General features: G+C 42.6%; 3 protein-coding genes across 8 annotated transcripts; all 3 read right to left on the bottom strand.

The window, feature by feature from the left end:
• Positions 1–628: 628 nt before the first annotated feature.
• LOC106746982 (DCN1-like protein 5) lies at positions 629–4710 on the bottom strand. 4 transcript variants are annotated; one of them, XM_014624195.1, is made up of 5 exons: positions 4421–4710; positions 2179–2320; positions 1678–2044; positions 1378–1585; positions 629–1278 (listed from the first exon to the last, which is right to left on the bottom strand). In XM_014624195.1, the coding sequence occupies exons 1-5, from the start codon at positions 4476–4478 to the stop codon at positions 1193–1195; spliced, it is 861 nt and encodes a 286-aa protein (XP_014479681.1). In that variant the 5' UTR covers positions 4479–4710; the 3' UTR covers positions 629–1192. The 4 variants fall into 4 exon arrangements, with proteins under 4 accessions (XP_014479681.1, XP_014479684.1, XP_014479682.1 ...); XM_014624198.1 differs by lacking the exon at positions 4421–4710 and adding an exon at positions 3955–4126; XM_014624196.1 differs by lacking the exon at positions 4421–4710 and adding an exon at positions 3875–4124.
• Positions 4711–6089: 1379 nt separating this feature from the next.
• LOC106746921 lies at positions 6090–7834 on the bottom strand. The gene has a single exon (XM_014624068.1). It carries the CDS (start codon positions 7449–7451, stop codon positions 6090–6092), a length of 1362 nt encoding a protein of 453 aa, XP_014479554.1. The 5' UTR covers positions 7452–7834.
• Positions 7835–8019: 185 nt separating this feature from the next.
• LOC106746987 lies at positions 8020–12133 on the bottom strand. Of its 3 annotated transcripts, none has more exons than XM_014624205.1 (7): positions 12053–12133; positions 11781–11931; positions 11412–11699; positions 11089–11264; positions 10632–10820; positions 8581–10404; positions 8020–8483 (listed from the first exon to the last, which is right to left on the bottom strand). In XM_014624205.1, exons 2-7 carry the CDS (start codon positions 11821–11823, stop codon positions 8139–8141), a joined length of 2865 nt encoding a protein of 954 aa, XP_014479691.1. In that variant the 5' UTR covers positions 11824–11931; positions 12053–12133; the 3' UTR covers positions 8020–8138. The 3 variants fall into 3 exon arrangements, with proteins under 3 accessions (XP_014479691.1, XP_014479689.1, XP_014479690.1); XM_014624203.1 differs by having other exon boundaries at positions 12008–12111; XM_014624204.1 differs by having other exon boundaries at positions 12044–12097.
• Between the last annotated feature and the right edge of the window lie 68 nt (positions 12134–12201).

The following is a 12201-nucleotide window of genomic DNA, read 5'->3' as shown; positions in this document are numbered from 1 at the left end:
TAAAACTATCGAACAAAACAATAATTTTTTTTAGATATATTAACATTGCATTTCTCTTTTTTTTTCTTTTGTTTCATATGAACGAACAATTGCAAAACAAAAGTTTCTCTTTTGCATCCTTATCGCGATAAAGCATAGATTATGATATCGGTGAATTTGAAAGATCGAGAATTAGTTGTACTTAATAAATATTACAATGATTTTTTTTCTTTTAATAAGAGTCCGTAATTCTAATATACATCGATAATTTCAGCATTTACAAGGTTTACTTAATTTTGACTAAATAGCATGATATCGACACTTTATGATACTGCTTTTAGAATACTAAACGTTGTGTAGTAGCACCTGGCATAACGTATATTTTATCTCGCCGATGAGAGATTCTACTTAATGATATTCGTATTAAATGTTGTGTTTCACTGGACAATATTATACATATCGAGAATTTGGTAAAAAATATCGTCGACATTACACAAGATATATTTTTTTTTTAGCAGCGGGTGAAACACAAGAGGGTTGAGAACGAGAATTATCAGAATTTGTTTCGGAAAATTGTGAGTATCGAGTCACAATTCGCGACATTATCGACGTTAACTAAACGACATGGAATGTGAAAGTTGTATGTGACTGTTCTTTTATCGGTTTATTTAAATAATATGTTAAACATACTCGCAATGACATAAAGTGTGTGCATCCTACAATCACTGGAAGCTGATGGCAATCGTTCTCTTAAGCATTATACTCAATTTGAAAAACGTTACACGATTTCTTGCTTGTTTGCTCACTTCACTTGGATTCGTTATCCCGAAATTATCTTTACAAAAATTGCACAAGTAAATTTCATATATCAAAATAGTTTTATTCTTAATCACAAGAGTTTCTGCGACAAACCCCGGATCAACTGTAAGTGGTGATGAGAATAACCGAAGAACGGTTTGAATACGCGATACTCAATCGAGTCGTGTGTAAAAAGATACCGCAAATCATATTAAGAGATAAGCTACTTATAATACATTATCGTTTAATTAAAAAAAAAAAAAGGGAAGGAAGGATAGTACGAATATGACGTATGACCAAATGAAAATGTCGCGAGGGCACGATCCGTAAACGGAAATTTCATTATTAACAAAGTATTATGACAAAAAGAGAGATGAATTGTTCTTAGTTCAATGGACTATTCTCGTGAGATGTTTCAGCTGCCTCTTGCCTCTGTCGATAGCGCATCCTCACCCCGTTGGAGTTTTAACCATTCGACGAATTCGTCGAGCATTACTGGCCCTAAAAGAATATCACGTTATCCAATACGTTTATTTGAGATAATCCATCGTGCTGATACTCAAGTACAATATTCGGGACACTCGCTTTCGCTGTACTTACACGCTCCGTCCAAATCATAATTGGACAAATCATGATTGATTGTACGTGAAAATTCTAATATGTTGCACCATTGATCCTTATTGATCACTTTGTACTTGGATTGATCTAGGAACTGAGCAAATTGCGTGAACAGTGGCCAATGTTTACCCAAAAGCAGCTGTAGCATTACCCTCGCGGTTTCCATGTCCATACTTCGTTGATCTTTATCCTGCAAGAATTTCGGCGAGATAGTTAACAGGAGGCTACTCTTGCCGCGAGTTCTCGATATCTGTCGTACGCGTGTCGCATATCGGAACGTACTCTAGCAAAATCGTAAGCATATCTGTAGATTCCCTTAAACGTGTGTGGGTCGTTCAATTGATTCCTTAGGTACTCGAGCTTTTGTTGTACTTTACTAATAGAGTCGCACTGAAGTTCCGAGAAACCTTTCAGCCATTCGCTCAGTGTAAAGAAGCCCATTTGACGCGCGTTCATTTTGTATGCGAGAACGAGCATTACTACATTCTCAGGTTCCACCCCGATGTCTTCGCAAAATTTTTCCATTCCTTCGGGCCCGAGGGTGTCCGGCTCGTCCGGCAAAGTGTACTCCCGAAACCAAGTACTACAACGCTTCTGTGAAAATGTCGATGCACTAGATACATCCTCATTTTTTGTGTAACGTCGGGCACTGCGAACGGAAATATTGGTGTCACAAAAGAGGGAAATTATACACACGCAAGCTTGTTTTATACATAAATGTATACAGCGATATAAATAGCAATATACAAGCTGTTACTACAAAAGATGCTATTTCAGATTTACCTGGAGGTATGTTGCCTTAACCGTTTTGAAGGATGTCTTGGTAGACCTTCTTCATGGGCACTAGGTGACATTTCAACGGAAGTGTGGTTGTGATTTGTATTAGAGAGTACTCTACGCTTTCCTCGTGGCATCCCTTCCTTCACTAAAATAAAAATTTGCATGTTATTCAAGCATACAATATTTTACCTGCAGCAAAACTATTGAATATAGGTATGCGATCTCTCATAACATGTTGTCTCTTAACCCTTAGCTGACACACAGGGTTAAAAGTACCCCAGAGTGTTTTTGAACACAAATTTTTCATAGCTGCGCGCCAAATTTGGTTCTGTGGCATCACCTAGTATTAGTCGAGGCTTGACCCAATATTGATAAATAAAACAATTATACACATTTTTTCTCGCTGGAGTCCAAAATACCCCCTATAGCACGTACGTTATTATTTTGACGTGTGTCAGCTAAGGGTTAATATATTCAAAATAGAATAATTTTTATAACTTCAAAAAACACTAATTTATTCATACAACACTAAGAGATGAGAACCAAAGTTGATACATGAAATGAATATTTCATGTGGACGTGTATAGATAAATACACCTATTTGTATATATTTAAGGATTAAACTAAAAATAGCCTTATAGATCTATTTATCTATACATCTTGTTTTAGTGAAATAAAATAATTTTTTGTTTCACTGTGTCACCGTATTCATTCAATTACTGTAAAATAACAGAGACATGTCTTGTGTGGAAAGAATATAATTTCAGGCAGATAAAATTAAGAAAGAAAATTAAGAAAAAATATTTCGCAACACACATCATTCATACTCATAAAATAAGATTCAAAGTAACAATCAGCGTGTAAATTAGTAGTTTAGAAGCTCAAATCGCAAATCGGTGATTAACTGTCTCACGTCAAGTTAAAAAAACATTTTCAAGCGTGCACTTTCAAGAGAACACAAAGTGGTCAATGCGGATGTCACCGCTATTATGTCGCAAATATAAACACATGTATCGTTGCACATGTTTATAAATAATATACGTCTCTTCCACACGGGACAATGTCTGCGTTATCGTTAAATTCATGCAACAAAAGATGCTTATTCATATTTAGTTTTCTCGAAAAATACAAGACAATACGCGCACACGCAAGATCGGAATAAAAGTCGGGGAAAACGTAAAATAACGATGGGTACACGGGCAGAATTGACGCGTGTTTGCATCATTGATACAGGACGGATACACGGAACAAGGCGCAAGAATCAGGATGACGGGAGGATCTCGTGAATCGCGATAAGTGATCAAGCTCTCTTACCACGCAACGGAGACGCACGTTATCGAGTTATTGGGTTAAGCGGTATTTAGAGGCGAGCAGCAGCCGCGAGAGCAATGCAACTGAATTTTTTTCCTGTCGACGTTAAACTGACATCTCTCCGTGCCCAAGACAGGAGGAAGAGTGGAGTAGAGAAAGAGAGAGAAAGACAGAGAGTCGAGCGAGCGAGCGAGTGAGAAAGAGAGAGAGAGAGAGGGAAAGAGAGAGGGAAAAAGAGAGAGAGCGCGAGCGAGTTATCGCAAAGTGAGGTTAGAAACGTCAATTAAATTCGAGTATCACGCAACAATCGTCCGAGTTCTCGACGCCGCGCTGCTGGCTCTTCAAGAGCGCGGCTCGCGCAAGTACGTGTGATCTCTCTCGGGGCTACCTGAAGGGCACCGCGAGCGGCGATCTGAAGTCGTGACGACAATTCAGCGCACGCCTAAACAATCCCGACGATTACACTACCCTCGGCGGTCGGCACGTTATCGCCGTGACGAATACGCGCTCGCTCTCGCACGGTGCACTAGTGAAATCACGAGAGAAGTATCATACATATGACATAGTGAGCGCGGGGAGGAAAAAGAGGGAGATATAAAAAGAGAAAGACGAAGAAAGAGAGAGAGAGAGAACGAGAGTGCGTGTGAGAGAGAAAGACGAGCCGTGTGCGCGGAGAGTAGACGCGAAGAACGGACGCGAAAACGGGAACGGTCTCTCTCTCACTCTCTCACTCACGTTCGTCGCGAGTACGAATCGCGAGAATCGTGCGACGTGAGTCATGTTGTAATATTAGATGCGCTTTTATCGTAGTGGAACGCGCGACGCCTCGACGGCGAGCATTTGCGAACGATCGTGAAGTCGCGAGGGTGCGACTATCAGCGCTTACGAGAGTCCAAAGAGGAAAGGCGTGCGCCAACAACACCGCTCTGCCTACCTTGTTCCCCTTGCTCGAGAATGCCGCCGGAGCAACCTGGATGCGCCGCTTGTCCCATAGCTGTCAACTGTCAATGTGTACACCGAAATCAAATTCTCTCTCTCTTTCTCTGTCTCTCAGTGATGATTCCAGGCGCCCTTTCGGGCTTATCTCCAACACCAATTTACGTTGTTAACTGATACATAATGAATATGCCAGGACTAGACACAAGGATGTGGTTACTAAAACTGCGTTCTGCCGAAGGTAGCAACGAGTTCGTCCAAAAAATAAACGGGCGACCGACGAACAACCACGCCCGTACTCGCCGGAGTGACTCGCACGAAACTTTTGAAATCAAATTCGTGCAGTACGCGGGTCGCAAATATATCGATCGTGGCGCCATCGGCAATCGATATCCGATCGATCGATCGAAATCCCTCCTGGCTGGGCTACCAATGCTCGCGAGTGAGCTCCTCACTAGCTTGTTTCATTGCCTGAGAGGCTAACACTAGTGACATTTCGCCGCTCGGTTATGGCGGCAAATTTTAGCGCGCTCGAATCTGTTCAAATTTTTAGTTTTTTCTTGTAAGATTAGCAGAGTTAGGTGATAATTAGTTAATTATTTGAAAGTCAAAAAATTTTAACTCTAATTTTAATTCTAAATGAGTTAACTTCTAGCTTGGTTATTTTAAAATACATTAAGGGGCCCGATCACTGTAAACGGCGATATTTCATATGGTTTTTATTTTATTTATTAAAAAAAAACGGATTAACCGATTTACATGTAACTTTACATATATGTTTATGAATGTTTAAATTATATGAAAAAATTTTTTTTATTTTTTTGTGGCGGCCATTGTTTTTTCTGCAGCTAATCTAAAATTGCGTCTTTTTTAAATGACCCTTGGGTGGTTGACAGCATTCCAGCAAAACGGAGCGTCCTAGGGCAAAAAACAAGATTCTTTAAATATATATTACTGGCTATGGCCCGACGTAGGGGATTTTGAAAATTGTGATTAGAAAAAAATGGCGGCTATTTTAAGAAAAAAAATTTTTTTTTGCGTAAATTTTTGCACTAAATTGTTTATAAAAAAAAAGTATGGCATGTATCAAAAACGGCTACGTCATGCCATAGCGACACGTTTCCTCTACAAAATCCGTTTTGAATCAGGTCGATCGGATTAATACTGTTCGAGTTATGCTGTCAACGCGGTCAAAAAACATGGTTTCGAGAAAAACGCATATTAAGTTTTGAAAGGGGTAAATCGAATGAAATAAGGTAGAAAAAAAGGTCTTACGTGTTTTATTTTATTAGTCTGCTATCCCTGGACCGTATAGCAGCTCTTCGTCATCCGTAGTTTGTCTTCGAAGTACTTGCTGGGCATGCAAACGTCCTTCGTGCGTGTTAGCCTGTGTATGACGATTCGCGTACTTTATGCGTTTTTCGTCGATTTTTTGACAATAATCATAGAGATTCATTCCAATGCGAACTCCCATGAGTTCTAACACACGGAGAAGAGCCGTATGACCATTATTATATAAATATAATATTATATAAATATAATAGTAGTGATATTAGCTGCAATTTGTACAGTTTTGGCTCCACTAAACGTAGATTTCGGCGCGAATTTCCAAATAATATTGTTGAATCTTTCGTTGTTATTTTGATTGAAAGCACCTACGCATCGTTCTAGAAGATCATCACAGCTGAGATCGGTATATATATAGGCTTGATAGCGTCTAAAACTTCTTTTGGTAGTGTAGGTTCGTGTTTGAAATCTTGAAGCTTCCCGAGCGCACGAGCCTTTTGCCACTGACACCAAGATTGCGGCCCTTTCGGACAGTTTTCGTGCATTGGCTTAGAATCGGTTGAGGATTTATGTAAAAACGTTGCCCATACGTCTTTTTTCGTTTCTTCTAAAGAGTTACTATTGCGCCTTATAGCGAGCCCGTAGTAAAGGGTAAGAACCTTAACAAGTTTGTCAGTAAGCTTACTCCTACCTCCAATGCCTTTTGTTGTTTTTTTGCAATTACGTAACCTGGTCCCCATGCGCTTCTGCACATGGTTCACGCACTCTTTTTTTGTCACATCATACTGTACATTTTCTACGACTTTGTTGTACGTCTTAGAATCGCCATCGCCGATATAGCAATCGTACTTTACCTCGTGTAATTCCTCCGATCTTTGAAACATCTTAACCATTGCGAGCGGCTCCATATTTCCAGCGGGACCAACGTGGTTCGCGTCGCACGTTTCCTTATGCTCCTCATACCATAAATCATACTCTGCTGTACCTTTTTTATTTTTCCACAAAGAGCACCCATGACAATGTGATGATTTAACTGTAAAATCAAGCACTTTGTTACTATGATATCCTATTAAGGATAACACGCCATGTAAAGAGCTGAAGCCTCTTTTTCGCCAACTGCCATCGCCTGAGACGGTTAGTCCGACTGAATCTGGGTTTTTCTCTAACGTTATCCGTCTTTCTTCATCACCTGCACTTTTTATTGACATATTTTTTACCTTTTCTGTGGCGCTGCTAACGATTTCCGTTAAGTCGGCATACGTTTTCGGAAATAGAGGCCGAGGTAGATCCATAAAGGCGCAAAATTTTTCGGCTCCGGCTTGTGAGACACCAAGCATCCTCATAGCAAATACAAACCGACGATTGACTTCGAAGGCGTTTTTTATAATAGGGCAAGAAGGAATTTTCGTTGGCTGACACTTTTTACACGTCACTATTAAATTGAAACCCAGCCCTCTGCTAGCAGTTTCAGTGAATTCGACGTCTCCCCCACATGTTTTACACTTAACTACTTGGCTCAGCTTTGAAAATACCGATAAAAAATTTATAACTCTATAAGAAACACTTTGATCAATCGGCACATTCAAATCGTCGAAGGAAGTATTGAGCTTCTGTTCAGACGTACTAGTATTAATTGTTGCTGTCTCGGCGACGTATCTATTTGCAGGACCAACTCGCCTTTTCTTTCTGTCTCTTCTTTTTGTCGTCTTTCCAGCAGAGTGCCTCTTACCTCTTTTATCCATTATTTAAACAATCACAATGTTTTTAACTTTCAAAAACACGTAAATCAAAACTTTTGTTAACAAAACAAGAGCACGTTGTGTTCACTAAATTTAAGGTTATATTTACCATACGCGCGCAGCGCTCCGAAACGCCCAAAAACGCTCGGGCAACACGTCAGCGTCTGACGCTCTTTTCAAATACTTAGAGTTCGAATTTTTACTTGAAACTTTACATACATGTTCTTCGATGTCTAAACTATTGATTTAGCAAAAAAATAAAAAATCGATTTTTTGAAAATTTTAGTGTTCGGGCCCCTTAACTTATTAACATTTTTTTATGCAGCTTAAAATAATTCATTAATATTAAAATCATCGTTTGAACTGCTCTACGATATAGAATAAGAAAAAAATAATGTCAACAGAATTCTATTTCCTCTCTCCTTCTCTTTTTAGAAAAAAAAAAAAAAAAAAAATAAATAAATAACTCAGTATAAGAAAACAGACTATTATTAAAACGTGTGCTCACGAGTTTCCACAAACTGAGGCTTACACGCTAACCCGATACGATTGAATGAATAGACACATCTCATCACCTCTCAAACAATTTTAGTTAAAAAAATAACGTGGCGATAACAGTGGCGATAAAATAGCGATCGAGATACCTGCTGTTATTTCTTACACTACAGTAACGGTCATGTTAACGCTCTCTTATAACGTCATCAACGCGATGGGGTCGTCCTCGTCGATCTGGTAATTCAGGATATCCATCTTGAGCTGCCGGTGCTTCTGCTCGTGCACTTTCAGCGAGCCGGGCTGTATGAAGGCCTTCTGGCAGACCACACAAACGTACGGTCTCTCGCCCGAGTGTGTGCGTTCGTGACGGATGATGTGGCTCTGATGGTGGAACCTCTTGCCGCAGACCCGACAGGCGTACGGACGTTCGTTGGTGTGGGTCCGACTGTGGGTCTTCAGGTCGAAGCTCTTGAAGAAGGACTTGCCACAATAATCGCAGACGTGGTTGCGCTGCTTCAGGTGATCCCTCTTCACGTGTTCCTGCGCAAGCACGAAAAACAACAATAGTATAAATAATTGCTCCGACGGCTCGCACGAGCGGTTTCACAACAACAACCACGACGGCAATGGCACTCACGTTCACTTGCGACAGGGTGCTGTAGGCCCTCGGGCAGACGCCGCAGACGAATTTCGGCGGCCAGTTCGAGCTGTGGGTGCTCGCCATGTGTTTGTTCAGCGTGGACTTCCACGCGAATGACACGCCGCATTCCTTGCAGTGGAACTTCTGCTGATCCGCGAAGTGTATGCCGATGTGCTGTTTGTAGTTGTAAGCCGTCGAGAAGGCTTTCTTGCAGACGGAGCATTGGTACTTCTTCGGCGAGGGCCTCGGCTTTTCCGGCCTGTCCGACTTCTCCGGCGGCCTCTTCGGCTCCTGCGACTTGCAATTCTCGTCGCTCGCGCTTACGCCGTCGTTGTCGACCATCAGATCCGTGTACAAAGGATCTGCAACGTCGTCGCCGCTGCTCAGATTCTCCTCCAACGGCGCGTTACTCTCGACGTACAGCGTGAAGAAGTCCGGCTTATCCTCCGTCGTGCAGCCGACGGTTTTGTCGCGCGACAAAACATTCGAGCAATCCTCGCCGAGCTTGCTCGTCGCGGTGGAGACGAAGTCCGGCTCCTGCTCGGTGATCTGGCAATCCTGCAGCAGCTCCAGCAGCTGATCGCCGTCGTTCTGCACCGTCAGGCACACCATCGGTGACTGCTCCTTGCTCCCTTGCGACGACTCCACGCCGATATCGGCGACCTCGACGAACTCGAAGAACTTCTCGCCGCAGTTCTCGTAGTTCAGCCGTTCGAACACCTCGAAGTTCGTCTCGACGTACTTGTCGAAGTCCACGTGCGGCTCGTTCTCCAGCAGCTCCAGGTTGCCGGGATGACTACCGTAGGCCGCCTGCAAGCTCTTCTCTCGCTGATAACGCTCGGCCTCGCACAGAACGGTGAAGCTCTTCTCGTCCCGGTGGAAGTCGAACTGCGTGTAGCTGAATTCGTTGTTCATGTCGGCGAGATCTTCGAGAGCCGGCTGCGTCGCATTTCGATCGTTCTTCTCGGCGGTTACGCCGCGCGAATCTCGCGGACAGTGGCCGACGTTGAAGACGTTGCTCGACGACGGCCCCTCCGCCTTGTCCTGCGGATTCTCCACCACTCCGCTCGCGGAATCCTGCATCTTCTCCACGAGATTGCTGATGAACTCGTAGAACTGCTCGCCCGCCTCCGTCTGCACCATCGGGTCCTCGTTGTTGTTCAACGCTACGTTGCCCGGGTTACTCAGACCCGCCGCCGAATTCTCCTCGTCGCGCGCCAAGTTGCCCTGATGATTCTGCGCGGAGGTGTACGTTAGGTCGTCGTCGTCGTCGTCGTCGTCGGCAGCGATACTCGTGGAATGTTGAGACTTCACCGCGTCCAAGTCCGCGTTGCCGCAGTAACGGGACTCATCGAACTTCAACAGACCCAATTCGGAGAGCTCGATGTACAGCTGGTTGTCGTCGTTCAACGTCTTGTCGCAACACTTCCTGTCCTCGCCGGTGATCTCCTTGCACGTCTGTTTGTTGTGCAGGAACTTATCGGAATCGCACGTCGGCAGGTTCGCTCCTATGCCCAGCGACTTCCCGACGTCGTTCGCGACGGACTCCTCCTTGAAGCTGTGAATCTCGCGCGCCACGTCACCGGGCCCCCTGTCTCGCGGCAGGAAGGTGAAGCTGTTCCTGTCGAGCTGATGCAGGTAAATTACGCTGTCTTTGGATTGCGTCTGCGTCTCATGATTACCGGCTGTATCCGACTGCGGAGGATTCGAGACAGCGGTCTTACTCGTCGACAGGTCGATGGACTGGAGTTTCTCTTCGATCCCGGCGAGGTAATCCTGCGACAACCGATTCTCGATCTCCGCTAAATTATCTTCTTCGAACTGTTTGCATGTTTGTTTGTTTCAGTTTTTCTTTCAGTTTGACATCGTTAGAAATTTACGTTATATTATTGCGTGATAATCCAAAATAATGCTAGCAGAATTCTTTTGTTTCTTTGAACGCTACTGTTCTTTTTTTGCGTAGAATCTTGGGCGCAGTCAATATTTTCGTGTAATAAACTACTTCTTACCCAATCCTGATAATAATTGAACGTGGAATACATATTTACCTGCTTAGACGTGACATAGATGACAGTCTCGAAAGGTAAATACGTTGTCACAGCTGTACTATTCACATCGTTATTATGTTGACTGGATATCTTATCCTTCTGTGCATTGGTTTCCCTATTAGCATTCTGGCATTTCAATTCCGTACATACTTTCTCGTGATATGTATCTTTAATATTATTATCCGTCGTCTGAAAAGACCGGGATAAGCGAAAGATGAGCCCTGAACATACCTTCCGTTGAGAGAAGTTACAGATTTAACCATCACCTTCTTACAACTATCGCACTCTGACAAGACAGTGCTCTTGGAACGATATTTTTTTTGTGTTGTCGCGAGAGAGAGCTAAAGAAACAATCCCCGCAAGATTCGTAACAATATTGCTGTTTAGTGAGCAACTGTTTTGTTGCGACACTTTCAACAAATTAAAATTTGCACCGACAACAATAATTGCTTGTTACCTCGTTTTCCTTAGATGCATGCATGGCGACGTGAGATTTATTGCTGATAAGACTAGAACTGCAATACTGGCGCATGCTTTCCTTTGGTATCCCGTGTATGATTTGCTTGTGTCTTACTAACGAAGAAACCTGCGTGAACCTTCTTTCACAAATTGAGCATAGATAAGGCTTAACCCCTGGAGATAGCACAAATAAAAATGCCGATGAGTGCTTAGTTATCGTGTCCGGTGCTTGCGTCTCATTTATAAGCGACTTTATTCCTCTCAAATATTTGTCTTCTCTGATGCAATACCATTGGAGTTTATTATTATCAGATACATCACCTGCGTGGACTCTGCAGTGCCTTATGAGATTCGAGATGTGATTGAATTTCCTGCCACAGAACTCACAGATGCAGAAATTTGTGCCCAGATGGACATTCAAATGCGTGCGCAAGTCTGCTTTGCGGAAGAAACCCTTGCCACATATCTGACAGACTTGAGATCTCTCACCCAGATGAATACTTCGGTAATGATAGCCCAGTTGCGAGGCACGATCGAAAGTCAGTCCGCATTCGGAGCACTTGAAAATTTTCACTGTGTTGTGGCGAACATTCTTCTGCAGTTTCATCTCTGATCGTAAACAATGTTTCGTATTATTTCCCTGTGACAATTGAGGATACACTTTGGAGTGACGGAAGAATACAATCTTACCTGCATTCGTTTCTTGCGTGTTTATATTATTTAAAGTATTCATTTCGTCGAACGAATTAAACTTCGATTTGTTTATTTTCTCGGCACGAGAAAGTTTGATCTCAATTGAAATTCTTCATAGATGCATTCAGATACGCAAAGCGTACGTTTCCTGCAATAATAGCGGATCAGTATTATTGCATTAATAGTGTAATTATTTATTAACCGGTCACAGCTGCACAACGTACTCGTTATGATAAATACGATAGTTAGCACAGTCTTACGTTCCTAACCTCCAACTGTCAACCGAAGGATCTATTCATTACAGGCACTCTTTCTTTACTTTCTCGCATCTTTTCTCTCGTGTTCTTCCTTCCTCCAATCCTAAATATATGTCCGTTTCATTTCAGTCTGACAAGTGCACCAAAGTGCACCTAAAACG

Source organism: Dinoponera quadriceps, unplaced genomic scaffold, assembly GCF_001313825.1.
Source record: "Dinoponera quadriceps isolate SergipeBrazil2010 unplaced genomic scaffold, ASM131382v1 scaffold1846, whole genome shotgun sequence".
Classification (NCBI taxonomy): Eukaryota; Metazoa; Arthropoda; class Insecta; order Hymenoptera; family Formicidae; genus Dinoponera; species Dinoponera quadriceps.
The sequence above is the reverse complement of the archived record's forward strand: the minus strand, read 5'-3'. Positions and strand labels throughout refer to the sequence as shown.